This window comes from Oryctolagus cuniculus, chromosome 3 (genome assembly GCF_964237555.1).
Source record: "Oryctolagus cuniculus chromosome 3, mOryCun1.1, whole genome shotgun sequence".
Classification (NCBI taxonomy): domain Eukaryota; kingdom Metazoa; phylum Chordata; class Mammalia; order Lagomorpha; family Leporidae; genus Oryctolagus; species Oryctolagus cuniculus.
In genome coordinates this window covers 142,181,418-142,203,381 of record NC_091434.1, presented here as the reverse complement: position 1 = coordinate 142,203,381, position 21,964 = coordinate 142,181,418, and the positions used below count along the sequence as shown (strand labels likewise).

The following is a 21,964-nucleotide window of genomic DNA, read 5'->3' as shown; positions in this document are numbered from 1 at the left end:
ACAAGACGGTACCAAGCTGCATAGGAATACACTTTCAGGAACTTTTAATTTAAATTATTCATATAACCATTAAAACAAAACAGCTTTCAAATACTAACCACCTAAAATTCCTGGGCAAAAGGAATATAAATTCCATTCTTGATGTAAATTCCTTTTCCCAGAAGCAACACTGTCCAAAGCTGAGATCTTTACCCTGCACCCCAGCACCTGGCTACCCTGCACCCCAGTACTTGGCTACACGCAAAAACATCCAGGAAGAAGTAACACTGTTGCTACACACATACTTCTGCCCAGCGGTTTTTTTTTTTAAATTGTGAAAAAACATTAACCATTCCACTTCGAAACTAGAGCTATCATGGGATCTGCAAGGCTAAAACTGCGTGAAATTTCACTTTTCTTCCTTAAAAAAGAAAATAGACATTGTGTAGCAATGCAAATTTATAGAAAAAAGATCACTGGGAGCTTTAGGCTTGCGATCACATAAAGATGTGGTTTTCAACCAGACTACAGTTACCTATTCTCAGGTCACCGTGCATCCACAGCTAAAACGGGAAGCCCACTTATTTTAAAGAAAAAGTCTGGAAAATTCTATGACTAACCCACATTTTAAAAAGAGAGTGAATCGTGCCTGAAACGGACGCTTAAGACGTTGCCTTTTTTCTGACGCTAGAGAACATTTCGCAGCCACTTGATCTGGCCCCAAAACGTCAAAGCTCCTGATTTTATCACTTGCTGCAGGAAAAAACGAATATGGCTGAAAATTCTTTCGGAGGGTGGTATTCCCAGCAGGACCACCAACACACTTTGGCTCACGGAGTGGAGAAGCCGGTGGGGGGGGGGGGGTACCTTATGAAACAGCACACTTGGGGCCCTGCACAGCACCTCATTTCCCTAATAGGGACGAAACGCTCAGGCCTCCGGTAGCTTCCCGCAGACGTCAGAGCTCTCCACGCACCTCTTCGGGACAGGATTTTTTGGTGTCGGAGGCCGTGTCACAAAAACCCGAATTCCCGAGATCACATCCACGAGGTCCAAGCATCTTCTACCAGACCAACCCCTTCCCCGATCTCGTTCGCCAAACACACCCAGGACGGGGTCCGCTACGCGGACGCGGACCAAACCCCGCAGCGCATTAACCGGGAGGAAGGAACAATATACAAAATAAAAAGAGAGTTTCGGCCGTGCCCCCCACCGCCCCCAACCTCGGCGACCGAAATTACAGGCTCCATTTCCGGCCCCCGCGGGGGACCGCAAAGCCACCCGCCGAGAACGGGACGCCACCCGCCCCCTCCAGGCTGGCGCTGCACGCGGCCGCGGCGCTCGCTGCCCGGGCGCGGCGGGGACCGCGGGGCGCCTGCCCGCACCCACCTCGCGGCAGCGGCAGCGGCTTCACCTCGCCGTTCTCCTCGCGGCCGGCCCCGCCGAGGCCGTGCCGCCTCCTCTCCTTCTCCCGCTTCTCCTTGGGTCTGCGCGGCTTGGCGTTGGCCGCGGAAGCGGCGGCCGGCAGCAGGAGCTGGTGAGGCTGAGTGTGCAGCAGCGTAGGAGGCACCAGCACTTTGCGCGGCACCGGCTGAGACAAGGAAGCGGAGGCTGCAGAGGGCACGGCCGCGCCGGCGGAGAAAGAGAAACAGCTCCGAGAAGAGGACGGGGAGGGGGCAGCAGACAGCGCGGCGAAGCTCCAAGACGCGGGGCTGCCATAGCTCTGAGTCGAAGGTGCCGCCGGCGGCTGCAGCTGCCTGCTGTTCCCGCCGCTGCCCCCGTCTCCGTTCACTCTCCGCGGCACCTTCTTCTCCTCGGTCCGGACCTTCTTGGTGGACAGAGCCCCCGGTGGGTCCCGGGAGAAGGGCTGCAGCTTGCCAAATACTTCTTTCTCTGGGACGGCGGCGGCGGCAGCGGCGCCGCGCACCGGACTCGGCGGTTCCGCCATTTTGCGCTCCTGTTGTATTTACTCTCCTCGGCTCCCAAGCGCGGGGCAGGGGGCGGGCCCTCCGTCAGAGGCGGGGAAGGGGCGGAGTGGCCGGGGCACCGGCCGGGCTGCCCATTGGGTAGGCCACGCTGAGGGAGCCACGGAGGAGCCAATCAAGCGCGCCAACGCAAGGTGAAGGGTGGGACCGCCAAGTGGACCGCTCTGGAGGTCAGAGCACTGCGGGGCGCGGCTAGTGGCGGAGCCGGTAGCGCTGAGAAGGCTCTTCCCGCTGTGGCCAGCGGGAGCGCGGGTGTCCTGTGACTCAGTGTCCTTGTTGACAGCTCGCGGGCACCCCAAAATCTGCCCCGGCCAAGATGGCGCGTGGAAGACTGGGTCTCACAGGGACCACTCTCTCTTCCTTTCTCCTTGGGATGCCCTGGGTCCCTCGCTGCCTCTACGCGTGCGGAAAGCCGAACTCTGAGGAGGAAAGTTTCCCGGGCATGAAGTCCTCGTTTTGTGGGAGTCGGTAGCCGATGGATGAGACGGACTCTCAGTCCCTTGGCGCGGTGAGAGGATGGTACTCGTGCTGAGATCCTGACCGCCAGAGCTTGGAGGGAGATGACTTCCTGCAAACCCAGAACTTTCAAATTAACTTCCGACCCTGAAGGTAAGGACTCAGTCTAGACTTGGAGACTTTTTTAACTGTTGTGATTGGACCCTTCAAGGTTTTGATGATATGACCATTATTATACCTTAGATTCGCCAAGAAAAAAAATCGATCGTGGTATTTCATAGATGATGGAGAAGCAAGAATTTTTTCCCCTAAAGTCTGTTGTAGCGTTTAGTTCTCCGAGCGTTCGGTGTTTAGTAGGCGTGCACTTTGATTTTTATCTTACAAGATAAGGAGTTTGTGTAAGACGGATTTTTAGCTTAGAAGATAAGACTTTGGTGAGATGGCTTACCATACAGTTGGAACGATGGCAGAGAGTATGATTTTAATTTAACCGTTAGATCTTGCAAGAGACCAGAAGGCCAACGGAAAGGATGTAAGGGATAAAAGTAGTCAAGGCAGAAGATGACCAGATGAGAAGATAGTTTAAGGAGTCCTGAGAGGAGAGCTCACTTGCCTGTGACTTTGTGGAAATAGTTCAAAGCAGTCTTGGGACTCTCCATTCTTGGGACTTCAGGAAGTTGGAGTTCTGTATTTTGTTTCCCTTTTGTTTCTTAGGGTGCCTCAAATTTCTACAAGTAGGAGAATTATTTCCTGTAACACACATCAGTGAAAGGGAGGGAAAGCCTCATGCTTGGATTTGACTGGCATCAGATGTCCTCTTGAAAAGCCTCATGGGCCTGGAGGGGGCGGGGGGTGGAGAGGATAGGACTGGAAGCTGCTCCTCACTAGGGCTGAGTAAATGTGATTACATGATCACTAAATTCTCTTCCACACTCAGAGCTTCTCCCATGTTCAAGAAGCTTTAAAAAAATCACACACTGAAACCATCACATTGACAACACTCGCATAATTGTTGACCCTCCTGATCTAGAAAAGCATCCCTTATACATTAATGTGTGTAATGCCTGGAAATCTGCCACACTCCCACCTTCATCTCCCACATGCAAGTCTGGGAAACCTGACTTCTAAAGGACCCAGCTAAAGTGCATTCTGATCTGTATATATTTGTTACTGCCCACACTGTATGATACTGGAATGTTCTCTTAATCAGGCCTAGCCCTGAAATTTGCAAAGCCTGGGCAAGAGCATGGCTTTGGAGGCCCACATACCATCTGTCTAAATACTTAACACTTGTAAGATAACAAGCTATTATATAAAAATCTATTCTGGCTTGACAAAGCCACTTTCATAATGAAGGGAAGGCCATGACTAAGTTTAGAATTCTCAGAGTCCCTAGACTTCCATTCATTTCTTGCCCACGCTCCACCACACTGCCCCAGTCCACCCCAATCCCGACCCCATGCTCCTGACTGCACATCTCCCACAGTCCCTGCACACAGTGACCATGTCAGTCAGCCTCAGATCCAGCTGCTCCAAGAGAGGCATGGCTCCAGGCACACATGAGCACATCCTGTCATGGACTCAGCAGCTGGAAGGCTGGGGAGACAGGGCCCCCCCAGACCCAGGGCTCATGGCAGTACTGTCCCTTATTTGCTTGATTATTTCCTCTGTATTTTGTCTTCCGTGTGATCGGCCATTCCCTTTCACCCAGATTGTTCCTAACAGCATTTAACTAGGAGAAAATTTCAACCACTATCACCAATTCCTTTTGTCACTTTACCAGCACTAAAATCATCCACTCCTCTCCTTGTCTGCCTTTGGCACTCTATTCCAAGTACCACCCCTTCTCACCTATAGGAGGACACTAGCCTTTTTTCTAGTCTCAGTTCTCTGAGCTGCAGAGCAGCCCTCCAGTTCTGCATCATGGGATTTCAGGTTATTATCAAGCTTTTAGTACTCTGCGAAAAGCCCCTCCTCCTGTGAGATCTTTGTGGTGTGCTGTCCTTCGCAGGCTTCCTGGTCATTTTACTATACTTCGTGAGGACTTTGATACTTGGCTCGTGTTCCTGTTCTTCCCCCTCTACATCGCAGCCATCCTTTTAGCAGAATTCAGGGCCCATGCTGATGACTAGGTTCTCTCTCAGTGTTTCTTCTTGGAACTGCTTTTCCAGTTTGTTTTAGGCACGATGCCAGTAGAACCTCCTTTGTTGCTTTTGACACCAACCACTCTTCTACCTGTGAAATCCTAAACGGCAGTGTTCTGATGTTCTCTCTTCTTTACTCCTTGACACCAGGCCCTTACCCTTTGACCTCAGGACACTCACATCGTTTTTTTCACCTAATTATAATCATCAAATAAAATACCAGACACAAGTTAAATTGGAATCCAGAAAAAAATATAAATTTTTAGGATAAGTATGCTCTAAACAATATTTGGAATGTGTTTATACTTTTTTTTATGGGAATACAGAGTTACAGAGAGAAAGCGAGAGACAGAGAGACATGTTCCATCCCCTGGCTCACACCCAAATAGCCACAACTGCTGGGGCTGTGCCAGGCCAAAACCAGGAGCCAGGAGGTTCCTCCAGTTCTCCCACATGGGTGCAGGGGCCCAAGCACCTGGTTCATCTTCTGCCGCTTTTCCAGGCACATTAGCAGGGAGCTGGATTAGAAGTGGAGCAGCTGGAACTCGAACTGGCACCCATATGGGATGCCAGTCCCACAGGTGGCAGCTTTACCTGCTACACCATAGCACCAGCCCTAAAATGTTCTTGGTTATCTGAAGTCCAAATTTCACTTGGTGTTCTTTTTCCCTCTACTGACTCTTAACAGTCCTACAGTAATCTTCCCACGTAGGCTTCCTTCCTGCTCAACTTAGAACCTACAATCATGTTGTTTGTCCTGAACATTTGCCAGCACTTAATTCCTCACACTCTAACTCTCTTCATCTCTGTCAAAGCTGCCAGCCTCTAACCTCAGATCATTCCACCTACCTGCTTTTCTCTATCCCAGCTGCTGAGCATTGCGCCCCCTCTTCTGTGTTAGTGTTGGGGGTTCACAGGTTAGTGTGGGGGTTCATGCTGTCTTCTTACATTGCATAAATGGGGAGAATCCCCAAGTCTTTCTCTCCAGCCTCCACCTGACTCCAGACTCATATCCAGTGTCCAGTGGGTGCTACCACCTATAAAACCAGACACCTCACTTTGTGCCAGGCATTCTCAATCTACCACCTGTCAGTAACTCGTGTTCCTTACCCACTTGGTCATTCGAGCTCCAAACCTAGGGGGCCTCCTTGACTCCTGTTCTCCCTTCACCCTCCACAGTCAGTCAGTCACAATCTCTAGTTTCTCCTCTCTTCCCACTGCTGCTTCCTATTTCCAGGCAGCACATGGGCCTAGATTTTGTCAATGATTTCCTTCTTAACTAGTCTTCCTAGCTGTTAATCTTCTAAACTATCCTCCCTGCTGCTGCCAAAATTATATTTGTAAAATATAAGCCTCGTTATGTTTCATTCCCTTCAGTAATCCCTTATTAAATAAGAATAAAAATCACACTTTTTAATTTAGCATACAAGCCATTCATTTTTGTTTATTTATTTTCACTTTACTTGAAAATCATAGAGCAAGAGAGAGAGAGAGAGAGATTTTGCTTCCTCTGGTGCAGACTCTGGGGGGCAGTTTCCTAGGCAACAGTTGGTGATGGACCAGGACAAAGTCAGGCACCCAGAGCCTAATCCAAGTCTCCTGCATGGGTTACAGGGACTCGAGTACTTGAACCATCACCTGCAGTCTCCCAGGATGTGCACTGGCAGGAAGCTGGGTGGGCAGCAAAGCCTGTACTGAAACCAGGTGGTCTGATGTGAGATGCAGATGTCCCAAGCAGCATCGTAACTGCTGAACCAAACGCCCACTCCAGGCCATTCTTGATATAACCCCAGAACCCCTTTCTCTCTCTCTCCTCAGCTTCCTTCTGTTTCTTCTGTCTGAACTATGTGTGCATTCTTTTTACTATTTCAGAGGCAGAGAGAGAGAGAGAGACTGCTCTTAGCCACCTCATTCATTCCCCAGATGCCCACAACAGGCAGGGCTGGCGTTGGAGCTAGGAGGAAGAATGCAATCTAGGTCTCCCATGTGAGCGGGAGAAACCCAATTACTTGAGACATCACTGCTACCTCCCAGAGTCTGCATTAAGCAGGAAGCTGGGTCAGGAGCTAGGGGCAAAAATCAGACTCAGATATTCTCATGTGGGATGTAGGTGTCTTAACTCTTAGGCCAAATGTGCACTTCACACGTATCTTCTGTTTCCTCTACGGGGGATACCTTGGCAAAGTTCTTACCCTTCAAGACGTGGCTCATTCATCTCCCTAGTAACGTGTTGCTCTGACCTGCCAAATCAGAGTTGGTCCTTTGCACCATTCTGCCTGGGATCATTTAACTATTGTCCTCTGTTTGTAGCCTTCTAGCTCTTCAAACAGGGATGATATGTTACTTATATTCATATGCACAGTATCTGGGACATGGTCAGAGCTCAATAAGTATATTGAAAAGAATTATATAAAGTACATAATAAAATATATACAGAAACATAAAGGCTTGTGATGTTTACAATAAAAAATTTACAAACTTAATTCCCCGTTTTCCAGTTACAAAACAAAAAATTACAAACGTAAATGCCAAACGTTTTTGGTGTCTTAGTGCATTTTGTGCTATTATAACAGAATACCAGGGGCCAGCACTGTGGCTTAGTGGGTAAAGCTACTGCCTGCAGTGCCGGCATCCCAATGGGTGCCAGTTAGAGTCCTGGCTGCTCCACTTCCAATCCAGCTCTCTGCTATGGCCTGGAAAAGTAGTAGAAGATGGTCCCAGTCCTTGGGCCCCTGCATTCGTGTGGGAGACCCAGAAGAAGTTCCTGGCTCCTGGCTTCGGATTGACTTAGCTCCGGACGTTACAGCCATTTGGGTAGTGAATCAGCGGAGGGAAGATTCTCTCTCTCTCCCTCCCCTCCCCCCATGCCTCTCCTCTCTCTGTGTAACTCTTTCAAATAAAACATACTTTTAAAAACATAAATTTATTTTCTCACAGTTCTTTTTTTCCCTTTTTTTATTTAGTAAATATAAATTTCCAAAAGTACAGTTAATGGATTACAATGGCTTCCCTCCCCCATAATTTCCCTCCCACTCGCACCCCTCCCATTCCATTCACATCAAGATTCATTTTCAGTTATCTTTATATACAGAAGATCGATTCAGTGTATATTAAGTAAAGATTTCATCAGTTTGCACCCACACAGAAACACAAAGTGTAAAAATACTGTTTCAGTACTAGTTATAGCATTACTTCACATTGGACAACACAGTAAGGACAGATCCCACATGAGAAGTAAGTACACAGTGACTCCTGTTGTTGACTTAACAATTTGACACTCTTGTTTATGGCATCAGTAATCTCCCTAGGCTCTAGTCATGAGTTGCCAAGGCTATGGAAGCCTTTTGGGTTCATCGACTTTGATCTTATTCCGACAGGGTCATAGTCCAAGTGGAAGTTCTCTCCTCCCTTCAGAGAAAGGTACCTCCTTCTTTGATGGCCCCATTCTTTCCACTGGGATCTCACTCGCAGAGATCTTTCATTTAGGTTTTTTTTTTTTTTTTTTTTTTCCAGAGTGTCTTGGTTTTCCATGCCTAAAATACTCTTGTGGGCTCTTCAGCCAGATCCGAATGCCTTAAGGGCTGATTCTGAGGCCAGAGTGCTATTTAGAACATCTGCCATTCTATGAGTCTGCTGTGTATCCTGCTTCCCATGTTGGATCATTCTCTCCCTTTTTGATTCTATCAGCTAGTATTTGCAGACACTATTCTTGTTTATGTGATCCCTTTGGTTCTTAGTCCTATCATTATGATCAATTGTGAACAGAAATTGATCACTGGGACTAGTGAGATGGCATTGGTCCATGCCACCTTGATGGGATTGAATTGGAATCCCCTGGCACATTTCTAACTCCACCATTTGGGGCAAGTCTGATTGAGCATGTCCCAAATTGTACATCTCCTCCCTCTCTTATTCCCACTCTTATATTTAACAGGGATCGCTTTTCAGTTAAAATTTAAACACCTAAGAATAATTGTGTGTTAATTACAGAGTTCAACCAATAGTACTAGAACAAAAAAAAATACTAAAATGTATAAAGTATTAAATTGTACATCAACATTCAGGACAAGAACTGATCAAGTCACTGTTTCACATAGTGTCCATTTCACTTCAACAGGTTTCCCCTTTGGTGCTCAATTAGTTGTCGCCAATCAGGGAGAACATATGATATTTGTCCCTTTGGGACTGGCTTAATTCACTCAGCATAATGTTTTCCAGATTCCTCCATCTTGTTGCAAATGACCGGGTTTCATTGTTTTTGACTGCTGTATAGTATTCTATAGAGTACATGTCCCATAATTTCTTTATCCAGTCTACTGTTGATGGGCATTTGGGTCAGTTCCAGGTCTTAGCTATTGTGAATTGAGCTGCAATAAACATTAATGTGCAGACAGCTTTTTTGTTTGCCAATTTCATTTCCTTTGGGTAAATTCCAAGGAGTGGGATGGCTGGGTTGTATGGTAGGGTTATATTCAGGTTTCTGAGGAATCTCCAGACTGACTTCCATAGTGGCTTAACCAGTTTGCATTCCCACCAACAGTGGGTTAGTGTCCCTTTTTCCCCACATCCTTTCCAGCATCTGTTGTTGGTAGATTTCTGAATGTTTCTCACAGTTCTGTAGGCTAGGAAGTCCAAGATCAAAAGCACTGACAGGCTGGGGGTTTGGTGAGAGCTGCATCCCCCAGGGGTGGGATGCTGGGTCCTAATGTGGAAGAAGGTGGAGGGCAAGCTGGACAGATGTGCCTGAAGCCTGTTTTATAAGGGCCTTAATCCCATTTGCAAGGATGGAGCCCTCGTGGCCTCATCACCTCTTAAGGTCTCCACCTGTTCATCTCATCACATTGACCATTAAGTTTCAACACCTGAATTTTGGAGGGAGCACGTTCAAACCATGGCAGTCAGTTGTAAAAAAAATAAATAAGGTTGAAGGTTGAATTGTAAGGTAAAGGAAGTGGTAGGAATTGTGGGAAACTGGGAATACAAACGCTCCCCACCTTACAATGGGATTTCACTCCAGTAAACCCTTTGCATGTTGAAAACAGCATACATTAAAAATAGGTTTAATACACTTAACCTACCAAGCATCACAACTTAGTAATACAGTATAGAGTATCAGTTGTTTATCTTCATGAGGAAGTGCAAGGGGCAGCTGCACAGCTTCACAAGAGAATATGAAACTGCATGTCAAAAGCCTCAGAAGTTCAAAATTTAATTTTTTTAAAAGATTTATTCATTTGAGAGGCAGAGTTACAGATAAAGAAACGGAGAGACGGAGAGGTCTTCCATCTGCTGGCTTACTCCCCAAATGACTGCCAATGGCCAGAGCTGGGCTGACCAGGAGCCAGGAGCTTAATCAGGGTCTCCTACGTGGCTACAGGGGTCCAAGCACTTGGACCATCCTCCACTGCTTTCTCAGGTCATTAGCAGGGAACTGGATTGGAAGTGGAAGAGCAGGGACTCTCTTCCCATATGGGATGCCAGTGCTGCAGGTAGATGCTTAACCTACTACGCCACAGCGCCGGACCCAAGTTTTGTTTTAATGTACAGTCCTGCCTTTGTTGATGGCTGGAATGGATGCTAAGTAAAACTTCAGCCATAATAGATATATCTTAGCAAGGCTTAGAGCTATCTGCTTGTGCCACCTGGAATCTAGCTTCTCTATACATGATTTCCTCCTACATGCCTGAGCTCAACTGCATTTTCACTTTGCAGGCATACTTATCCCATAGCCCTGTTCAGATTCCTGAACACCTTGGATGAAAAAAAACAGTTCTTTTCTATATTTGGTCCTTATACTTTATGTAACCATACCCTAACCTTCTACACTTAGGACAGGGACATCTTAAAACTCTACGTGCACCACACTGACCTACTCACCTGTAATGTGACTTTCTCATCTGAGTCAATCACTGGCCAGTTGCACAGGCCAGTTCTGTGCTTCAAGAAGGCCTGACCTTTTCAACTTCCATGCTGTCAGTTCTAATTTAGTCTGCACTCTAGTATAGAGGCCAGCAAACTTGTCGGTAAACAACCTGGCAGACCAACTACTGCTACAGCTCAAAAGCAGCCAGAAACGATATGTAAATGCGTGGGCCTGGCTCTTTTCCAGTGATCCATTATGAAAGTAAGAAGCAGGATGGAGTGGGCCTGCCGCACTTGGTTTCCTGACTCCTGCTCTAGGATTCTGATTTTTGTGCCATTGCAAGAGAGAATTGAACATCTCACGCCACACTGTCATTGCTCCTACTACTACAGCCACATTAGCTTTTCCTCTGTCACAGAAACATACTCCTTCATGCCTGAGGCCCTTTGCCTGGACTGATGTCCTCTCTCCTATCGGCAGCTGCCCTCTTTCAGGTGTCAAAAAGGCTTCCCGCAACTTCCCTCTTTCAGATGTCAAAAAGGCCTCCCATGACCATTCACTTTAAGGTGGCTCTTTTTTATTATTCTTTTGCACAGCATGGTCTTTATTTCAGAGCACATATCATAGTTTGTAACTATTTTACAAGTATTTGTTTGCTTTTTATCATCTATCTATTTAGCATCTGTCTTCCTCAGTAAACAGTGAGTCCATAAAGACGTGTATCTCTCCTACTCATCCTGATTCACTGATCTGTAACACCTAGCCCAGTGCCTTGTATACATTCAGCATTCAGCATTCAGCAAATGTGTGTGAAACGGAGGAATCACTCACTCAGCCTGATTTCTGATAAGCCAGTTTTCCTCCAGGAACTGGTAAAGTAGTTCTAAGGTAGTCCAAAGGAGAAGTCAACAGAAAAGTCAAAGTTCAGGGCCAGCGCTGTGGCGTAGCGGGTAAAGCTGCTGCAGTGCCGCCTGCAGTGCCGGCATCCCATGTGGATGCCGGTTCAAGTCCCGGCTGCTCCACTTCCAATCCAGCTCTCTGTTGTGGCCTGGGAAAGCAGTAGAAGATTGCCTAAGTTCTTGGGCTCCTACATCTGTGTGCAAGACCCAGAGAAGGCTCCTAGCTCCTTGCTTCGGATCGGTACAGCCCCGGCCATTGCAGCCAACTGGGGAGTGAACCAGCAGATGGAAGACCTTTCTCTCTCTTTCTCTCTCTCTCTCTGCCTCTCTTTCTCTGTGTAACTCTGACTTTCAAGTAAATAAATAAATCTTTAAAAAAAAAAAAAAGTCGAAGTTCACTTTCTGATGACTCAAGTTATAGAACATGTGCGTGTCAGTGTCACTGTTTCCTAATGTATTGTAATGTACACTGACACATTGAAAGTTGACATTGATGCAACTCAGAATTTTTTAATATGACTTTTCTTAAAGGTGTGGAATACCTGTAAGTGCAAAAACACCTAAGACCAACATTGCAAGAACTCCTTCCATTCACACCTAACCTGTTGAAAAAACTATTGGAATTAACTAGTAAGAAGGAAACTTTGGCCGGCGCCGCGGCTCACTAGGCTAATCCTCCGCCTAGCGGCGCCGGCACACCGGGTTCCAGTCCCGGTCGGGGCGCCGGATTCTGTCCCGGTTGCCCCTCTTCCAGGCCAGCCCTCTGCTGTGGCCAGGGAGTGCAGTGGAGGATGGCCCAGGTGCTTGGGCCCTGCACCCCATGGGAGACCAGGAAAAGCACCTGGCTCCTGGCTCCTGCCATCGGATCAGCGCGGTGCGCCGGCCGCAGCGCGCCGGCCGCGGCGGCCATTGGAGGGTGAACCAACGGCAAAAGGAAGACCTTTCTCTCTGTCTCTCTCTCTCTCACTGTCCACTCTGCCTGTAAAAAAAAAAAAAAAAAAAAAAAAAAAAAAAAAAAAAAAAAAAGAAGGAAACTTCTACTTGAAGTTGCATAACATTACTCTGCTACCCATTCTATTGCCAGATTAGTATCCAGGTATACATGTACGACCAGAGAACTCATTGGGCCTTACATAGATTCAGCATCAATTTCTCTAGTGTCCACCAGCACAGAGCTCTGTAATAATTATGTAAATGTTTCCCTTATCTTTATTAAATGTAATCATTATTAAATTTAGGAAGTAGAACACAATTTATTCCAGGTCCTAGGGTTGACACAAAGTACTACACTACAAATAGAGGTGTTGCATATAGAAATAATTAAAGTAACTTTGGTTAAAAAATTAAGATTAATTATTAAATATTGTGTTACAAGAAGTAACCCAATAGCCTTCGTTTAGCCATCTAACACTCAAAAATCATTTTTTAAATAAACAAAGGGGGAATGCGTGGTGACATTGGGGGAAATGTTTCTGTTAAATTCAGCTACCACTGGGAAGTCATTTGTAAGCATTTCACAGTATTCTGTGGGTTCCTGCTCTTCTCAGACATGACATGCTGGAGGGCCTCAAGTGTCAATTCAAGGGCCTATTTTTCCCTTCACATTATTTTCCTGGCTAATCTCAAAAATGCCTGTAACTTCAATAGACTTTTATATTAGTGTGTCCCCAATTTGCATCTTTAAACAAGACTGCTCTTCTGTGTTTTTGACCCAACTGCTCAGCATCTTCCATAGGTACTTGAGTCAGCTCTGCACTCAACATGCTATACCAGAGACCACCCTCTCCTGCCAGCTATCTGTTTCCCTTTACTGCTGGGCATGGCAATGAGATAGCAAGGGACACGGTTGGATGAAGCTCTCAGGAAAGCTCCCAGATTGGGGGGGGGGGGGGGAGTGTCGCTTTGTCCTCCTCCCTTCCTGAAATGGAGAAGCAGGGAGGGGCAGTAGCTATCAAGATTGTAAACATTCAACCAATTGTTTTTCTTACTCAATGTTTCAGGGAAATTAAATTCTCACCTCTTCACCGATAATCTCATTTTACAACAAATATGGCCTAACCGCTTGCTCAACCACAATCCTCTTTCCATGTTAAGTATGTACTTAAATGGGGAAGGACAGCAAACTAGGGGAAAATAAAATTGAAAATTGCAGGAGAGGTATCAGCCACTACTTAAAGGTTTTGTTGGAGAGTCGGTAGCAACCACAAAGCAGGAAGCAGAAGGTAGAGGAAAGTGGCCAGATGAAGTCAATAGAAACCATCCACAAAGGTATCTTCTGGGATTAATTCTGTTGCCAGAGTTTCTATACAGAGAGACATCAGATTATTTGATGTGTATTTGATGTGGATGGGAACCCAGTAAGAAGTATGATAAAGAGCCTTATTCAGTGGTGTAAATCTCTTAAAAGTACTGGTTTTATAGTTCAAGTCAGTTCTCCAGGAAGGGAGAATTATTTGGGGTCAATACTGTGGCACAGCAGATTAAGCCACCTGCAATACCATTATCCCTTATCAGAGTACCAGTTCAAGCCCTAGCTGCTCCACTTCCAGTCCAGCTCCCTGCTAATGTACCTGGGAAATCAGCAGAAGATGGCCCAAATGTTTGGATTCCTGCCACCCACGTGGGAGACCCCAGTGGAATTCCTGACTCCTGGCGTTGGCCTGACCCAGCCCTAGCCATTGCAGTCATTTGGAGAGTGAACCAGCGGGTGGAAGAGCTCTCTTACTGCCTCCCCTTCTTTGCCTTTCAAATAAATAAACTTTTTAAATAATAATAAATAAAACACTTGTCTTTAAAAAAAAAAAGTGTGTGGGGGGTGACTGTTTTAGCTGACACTAGTGGGTAAAGGTAAAGTTTACTATCACCTCAAAGCCTACATGTGGCAAAGAAGTGTAAAGAAAAATGATTGTCCTAATGTCTGATTAGAGAACCCACCCTACCCTCCATTTGTGGATTTCCTTTACCATACATCCTTCACATTTTGAATATTAGTGTTTTATTTTTAAAGATTTATTTATTTTGAAAGGCAAAGTTATAGAGAGGCAGAGGCAGAAAAAGAAGTTTTCCATCCACTGGTTCACTCCCTAAATGGCCACAACAGCTGGAGCTGGGCCAGTCCAAAGCCAAGAGCCAGGAGCTTCTTCCAGGTCTCCCACACAGGTGCAGGAGCCCAAGGATTTGGGCCATCTTCCAGTGCTTTCCTAGGCCATAGCAGAGAGCCGATGGGAAATGGAGCAGCTGGGACTCGAACTGGCGCCCATATGGGATGCTGGCGCCGCAGGTGGCTTTACTCACTGTGCCACGGCACCGGCTCCACACCCTTCACATTTTGAACGGGAAGACTGAACCTTCATAATAACTTCTCAGCTGCACAGCTTCCGCCCCACTGTCAGACCACCACTGTGGGTCAACAGCTAATGTTCCCTGAGTGCCCCATGTAGGTGTCATGTTTGTGGATGTGCCTCATCCCAGCTTTATAGTTTTCTGAGGCATTTTTCTCAAAATTGAGCTGGAATTCCACGTTCGTTCTGACCCTAAACCAGTCATTCTAATATATCCTATCTTGCAGGAGGAAGCAGAAGCCTAGAGCATCAGAATTTTTAATCCAAACCTTGGTCATGCCCTTTTTGAAATTTCCATTAAAGGGCTGTATTCAAAGAATGCACATTCAGGAAAGACGTCATGTCTCTCAGTGCTGGTAGACACCAGTGGTTGTAACTCATAGAAAAGAACAGGCCAGGAATAGTTCTAAGGGAAGGAGGGAGAGGAAGAGAAGGGACAGACAGAGAGACCTATATTAACAGTGGCCTGAAGTTGTATCCTGAGCAGGCCTAACAGATGCTTGAGGTGGATAAGCCGCAGAGTACAGTTCTGTGCAAATATTGCAGTGCCAGAAAAGCCAAAAACTTAGAATACTCTGAGTGCCACAGTGTTATCATTTCTTTGTTACAGTTTTGCAGATTCTGCTTTGAAAAGCTTGTCTGTATAATTTATGTTAAGTGTCACAAATAAACATAGGGTCACATCCTGCTCCCATACCTTCCCCAAGATTCAAGCGCTTGTTCTGGACTCCCTTCAGATTAATCATTCCTCCTATACCAATAATTTGAAAGTAGATGTATAATTAAAACAGCTAAACTAAAGAGCATTCAAAGAAATAACCACTTTTTAAGTTAACTTTTTTTTTTTTTTTGACAGGCAGAGTGGACAGTGAGAGAGAGAGACAGAGAAAGGTCTTCCTTTGCCGTTGGTTCACCCTCCAATGGCCGCCGCTGCAGCCGGCGCACTGCGCTGATCCGACAGCAGGAGCCAGGATCCAGGTGCTTTTCCTGGTCTCCCATGGGGTGCAGGGCCCAAGCACCTGGGCCATCCTCCACTGCACTCCCTGGCCACAGCAGAGAGCTGGCCTGGAAGAGGGGCAACTGGGACAGAATCCGGCGCCCCGACCGGGACCAGAACCCGTTGTGCCGGCGCTGCAAGGTGGAGGATTAGCCTATTGAGCCACGGCGCCGGCCTTAAGTTAACTTTTAAACCAAACTCAAGCTATGACTAAGCCTCTTTGTATTGTAATTCCTGCTCTTGAGATTTTAATCCTAATCTTTTCCCTGTTTAATCCCTGTGTTTGGCTTCTCTAAACGGAAAACAATAAAGTCTAAACTAATGCTACTGGGACTTTTCCATCTGTTAGGAAAAGGACAGAAAAGGAGATGCAAATCAGGTTCCAGGAAATAAATAAATGAAACCTGGGGTCTAGGCTTGCCAAATCCAACCTTGATGACATACGTCAGAGGTGGGAAATCTTTTTCTGCCAGGAGCCATTTGGATATTTATAACATCACTCATGGGCCATATAAAATTATCAACTGAAAATTAGCCTGCTATGGGGCCAGCATCGTGGCACAGTGGGTTAAGCCACCGCCTGCAAAGCCAGCATCCCATTATGAGTGCCAGTTTGATTCCTGGCTGCTCCGCTTCTGATCCAGCTCCCTGTTAATGCACCCTTAAAGCAGCAAAAGATGGCCCAAGTGCTTGGGTCCCTGTACCTAATGGGAGACCCGGATGGAGTTCCAGGTTCCTGGTCCTGCCCTGACTGTTGTGACCATTTGGGGAGTGAAACAAAGATGGAAGATCTCTCCTTCTCTCCATTTTGCCTCTCTCACTGTAACTTTGCCTTTCAAATAAATAATAACTCGTTAAAAAAGAAAAATAGCCTGCTATAGATTTATTGAATTGAGTCCTACCTGCAGTTGCCTTGGCATGACCAGATCAAATGATTTCACAGGCCTTCTAAAGTCTGCAGGCCAGACATGTCCCATCCCTGACAGATGGACAAGTACAGGTGCAAAGTAAAGGGGGTGACGTTTCTTTGTGTAAATGTCTAGTAATCTCGGGTGGGGTTTGACCTACAGTCTTAACCTTGTCATCCAAGTTGACAAATACTGCCAGTGTGCCTCGCCCTTTGCTTTGATCTAGGTCACAGGTGTGAGCCACATGGACCCCCAGTCTCTTCAGCTTCTCTACAGTGAAGTGTCAGTGCACAGTTCCTCTTCAGCGTTGTTTGGCAATGACATCAAGGGAAGTGTGTCAAAGATGGCCACAGGAAAGGAAGGCTAAATTATTGCAACACAAATAAAAAACACAGGTACATAGTCATAATGTGGGGTGTTTGTCAGCTTGGGGATTAAATACTGACTTCTGATGCTCCAGGTAGAAGCTTTAAATAGGAAAGCACAAACACCTTAGTGGCCAACAATTTTTTTGACAGATGTGAAGGACATCATTATTTTTATTGCTTTCAACAGACTATTGCGTGTGATCACAGATGACAATTGCAAACACAAGTCATGAGGCCGGCGTTGTGGCATAGTGAATAAAGCCTCCGCCTGCAATGCCAGCATCCCATATGGATGTCAGTTTGAGTCCTGGCTGTTCCACTTCCGATCCAGCTCTCTACTATGGCCTGGAAAAGCAGTGGAAGATGGCCCAAGTGCTTGGGCCCCTGCACCTGCATGGGAGACCCAGAAGAAACTCCTGTCTTCAGATCAGCTCAACTCTGGCCATTGTGGCTATTTGGGGAGTGAACCAGTGGATGGAAGACATTTCTCTCTCTCGCTCCTGCTCTCTGTAGCTCTGCCTGTCAAATGAATAAATAAATCCTTAAAAATTAAATAAAGTAAAACAAAAGTCATATTTACATCAATTTTTGTGGCCTATCCCCACCACCAGTAATCTGTTACTGTTATAGTGACAGGTTTAGTAGGTTGGGTGTTTTAATTGTTTTGTTTTGGTTGTGTTTTGCTTGTCAATGATGTTATAACTATTTTTGTCTACAGTTTATTTATTCTGAGGACACTACTAGTTCTAGAAGTGTTTCTCATATATATTGATGGATTTCCTTCTTCAGTTTACCTTCAGGAAATTATTTAGTAGTCTGATGCTTCTTGTTTTTCACATATGTTAAGTGTTGAGTCAGTAAATACTTATTAAGCCCCACTTGTTGCCAGACACTGGGCTAAGTACTTGAAATGCAGCAAGAGACAAAGCAAGCATGGTCCCTGTCCTCATAGAGGTAACTTTAATTATAAGATCTGTTTCCACATCATCTTTTTACCGGGACTTTGTTATTCAAGACTATAATCTCATTTCATAAGGATTTATTCATATGAGTGGTCTTCAAAAGAGTTCATAGAAAATATGTGCTATAGGGAATGGAGTGTGGCACAAAGGGTTAAGCTGCCACCTGCAACACTGACATCCCATATCAGAGAACTGGCTGCCCAGCTTCCAGTCAAGCTCCCTACTGATGATCTGGGAAAGCAGCAGAAGATGGCCCAAGTACTTGGGCACATGCCGTCCATGCTGGAGACTCGGATGGAATTCCAGGCTGCTGGCTTCAGCCTGGCCTAGCCCCAACAGATGTGGCCATCTGGGGAGTGAACCAGTGGATGAAAGATCTTTTTATCTATCTTTTCATTCTCTGTCACTCCGCCTTTCAAAAAAATAAAATAAATCTTTTTAAAAAATTAAAATATGTGCTCCATTTTCCAAGAACTTTTTAAAGTACCCTTCCACGACAAACAGTATTGAGTTTCTGTCGTGTGCTCAGCACTGTATGGTAAGATGACTGATAATATGATTGAGAAGGTATATATCAACAGATAAATTAAAGATCTCTGGGTTAAAGTAATGCAATGGCCATGTAACCTGTGCACAGTGAAAATACAGAAGGCAATCAACCATCGCTGAAGAACTTGGGAAAAACATCCAAGAGAAAATGATACTTGAGGTGAATTTTTGAAGGTCAGTAATCAGAGAAGATGGGGAAGGACTTTCTAGATTGAGAAAAGCGCATTTGGAAAAGTGGGACTGGCATTGTGTTGCAGAGGATTAAGTCACCACCTTCGATGCCAGTGCTCTCCACTTCTGATCCTGCTCCCTGCTAATGCACCTGGGAAGGCAGCAGAAGGTGGCCCAAATGCTTGGGCCCCTGCCACCCTTATGGAGTTCCAGGCTCCTCGCTTCAGCCTGACCCAGCCCTGGAACCAAAAGCTTCTTCTGGGTCTTCCACTTAGGTGCAGGGGCCCAAGGACTTGGGCCATCTTCCACTGTTTTCCCAGGCCATAGCAGAGAGATGGATCAGAAGCAGAGCAGCTGGTACTTGAACTGGTGCCCATATGGGATGCCAACACTGCAGGCAGCAGCTCTACCTGCTATGCCACAGCACTGGCCCCAAATAAATCTTTTAAAATAAGGAAGGAAGGATCAAATGTTCAGTGTGTTATTCTCTGAGAAGTTCACCTTGGTTCAAGTACAAGGGACCGGAAGAGCCATAAGAGGCAGGAGTCTCTAAAGTGAGTGAGGGCCGGATTATGAAAGGTGCTGCTCTTGACACCTTGGCATGCTGAAGTCAGCAGACACATTTTCTGAACTTTGGGCCTTTCATGAGGAAGAATGAAAAATGCTCAAATAACAGCCTGCACCAGGTACTGTTTCCTGAGGACCAGTTTGCTTGGCACCTATCCATGCAGTACTTGTTATCATTGCTTTTCTTCAAACCAGATAGTATTAGGAAAACTTGAAATTCTGAAGCTAAATTTACCTTTGCTGTTACTACATAAGTGTCCATTTAAAATGTCACACATTCAGTGCTTCTGCCCCAGCAAGGTAAGCTGCCGCTTGTGACACCAGCATCCCATGTCAGAGTGCTGACTGAACTCCCAGCTGCCCCACTTCCCATCCAGCTCCCTGCTCATGCACCTGGAAAGGCAGCAAATCATAGCCCAAGTGCTCAGGTCCATGCTACACACCTGTGACAACAGGATGACGTTCCCGACTCCTGGCTTCAGCCTGGCCCAGCCCTGTGTTGCAGCCATTTGGGGAGTGAACCATCGGATGGAAGATCTCTCTTTGTGTGTCTCGTTCTCTTTCTGTCTCATTCTGCCTTTCAAAAAATTGTTTTAAAAATAAAATTATCAGGGCCAGTGCTCTGGCATATTAGGCTAAGCCTCTGCCTGCAGCACCAGCATCCCATATGGGTGCTGGTTTGTGTCCTAGCTGCTCCTCTTCCACTTCCAATCCAGCTCTCTGCTTATGACCTGGCAAAGCAGCGCAAGGTGGCCCAAGTACTTGGGTACCTGCACTTGCTGGGGAAACTCAGAAGAATCTCCTGGCTCCTGGCTTTGGATCAGCCCAGCTCCAGCTGTTGCGGCCATTTGGGGAATGAACCAGCGGATGGAGGACCTTTCTCTCTGTCTCTCGCTCTGTAACTCTGCCTCTCAAATAAATAAATTTAAAACTTATAGAAAAAAATAATAAAGTATCATTCATTTTCTACAACTAATCCCTTTATCTCTGCTCTTAATACTGGTACTTATGGGCCGGTGCCGCGGCTAAATAGGCAAATCCTCTGCCTGTGGCACCGCACCCCGGGTTCTAGTCCTGGTCAGGGCGCTGGATTCTGTCCCGGTTGCCCCTCTTCCAGTCCAGCTCTCTGCTGTGGCCCGAGAGTGCAGTGGAGGATGGCCCAAGTCCTTGGGCCCTGCACCTGCATGGGACACCAGGAGAAGCACCTGGCTCTTGGCTTCAGATCAGTGCAGTGCGCTGGCTGCAGTGCGCCTGCCACAGCGGCTATTGGGGGGGGGGGGTGAACCAATAGAAAAAGGAAGACCTTCCTCTCTGTCTCTCTCACTGTCCACTCTGCCTGTCCAAAAAAAAAAAAAGAAAAAATACTGGCACTTATGATTACTTGTATTTCTTATTTGGAAGTAAAACAGATTGTAAAATATTTTGATGTTGGTTACAAAACAGCATTTAGGTAGTTCCTTCCTAATTTTCTCTTTTTAAAAAATGGATTTGAAGCTATCTCACCCTACATAGAGAAGCAAAAAGCAAGGGGAAAGGGGTTGAAATATTGTTGATCTAAATAAAGCCAAAAGTAGTTCACTTCTTTTTTAAGATTTATTTATTTTAAATGCAGAGCTACAGAGAAGGAGAGACGGGGTTCATCCACTGGTTCACTGTCCAAATAGCCGCAATAGCCAGGCTGGACTGGGCTGAAGGCAGGAGCTTCTTCTGGGTCTCCCACACGGATGCAGGGGCCCAAGCACTTGGGCCATCTTCCATTGCTTTCCCAGGTACATTAGAAGGGAGCTGGATCAGAAGTGGAGCAGCCAAGACTGGAACCTGCACCCATATGGGATGCTGGCATCACAGGCAGTGGCTTAACCTGCTGTGCCAGAACACCAGCCCCTAATGGTTACTCTTAGGAAGAAATCAAGTTGCAGCTCCCTGGGAAAGCAGCAGAACATGGCCCAAGTACTTGGCCTCTGCCACCCACATGGAAGACACTGAAGAAGCTCCTGGTCCCTGGCTTCAGCCTGACCCAGCCCTGGCCATTGTGGCCGTTTGGGGAGTGAACCGGAGGATGGAATATCTACCTCTCTGCCTCTTCTCTCTCTGTAACTCTGACATTCAGATAAATAAATAAATCTTTAAAAAAAAATAAGAGATTAAGTTAATCCTCATTCTTGAAAAGGCAAATCTGAAAGTGAAACCTATTTGTGGCATCAAAGTAAGCCTTTCGTTCATTTCAGAAAGCATATTTGTAAAAGATTGTTTATTTTAAAGGCAGAGTTACAGAGAATGAGAGGTCTTCCCTCTGTTTGTTCACTCCTCACATGGCTGTAACAGCCGGAGCTGGGCTGATCCAAAGCCAGGAGCCAGGAGCCAGGAGCTTCATCTGGGTCTACCATGCAGATACAGGGGCCCAAGGACTTGAGCCATCTTCCATTGCTTTCCCAGGCCATAGCAGAGAACTGGATCAGAAGAGGAGCAGCCTGGACTGAACCAGTGCCCATATGGGATGCCGGCACTGCATACGGCAGCTTTATCCACACACCACAGCACCAGCCTCAAAAAGCCTATTTTAAACACTTGCTTTATGCTAAACTCTATTTTTAGTCACTAAAAATATGAAATTACTAAAACCAAGTCCCTGCTCCCAATGGACTTGTTGTCTAGGGAAATGTCAAATTGAACCACATGGAATTGCATTGTTTTTGTAGGTCAAGAACGGTCAAATACCGATTCAGTCTCATACAGAGGGAAACAGAAATGTGCAGTAATAAAGATGTGAACAAG

At 46.2% G+C, this 21,964-nt stretch overlaps 1 protein-coding gene and 1 long non-coding RNA gene across 5 annotated transcripts in view; one reads left to right on the top strand and one right to left on the bottom strand.

Moving 5' to 3' along the window:
- The window catches only part of RSBN1L (round spermatid basic protein 1 like), an 80,233-nt gene extending 78,245 nt beyond the window's left edge, over nt 1-1,988 (bottom strand). For both annotated transcript variants that reach the window (XM_051849725.2, XM_070071195.1), the window contains exon 1: nt 1,369-1,988. In XM_051849725.2, coding sequence (XP_051705685.2) covers nt 1,369-1,927 — 559 coding nt within the window. In that variant the 5' untranslated portion in view covers nt 1,928-1,988. The remainder of the gene's footprint in view (nt 1-1,368) is intronic.
- A 142-nt stretch (nt 1,989-2,130) lies between these two features.
- The window catches only part of LOC103348689 (uncharacterized), an 85,261-nt gene continuing 65,427 nt past the window's right edge, over nt 2,131-21,964 (top strand). For all 3 annotated transcript variants that reach the window (XR_011387397.1, XR_011387395.1, XR_011387396.1), the window contains exons 1-2: nt 2,131-2,573; nt 16,799-16,967. This is a non-coding gene — a long non-coding RNA (uncharacterized lncRNA). The remainder of the gene's footprint in view (nt 2,574-16,798; nt 16,968-21,964) is intronic.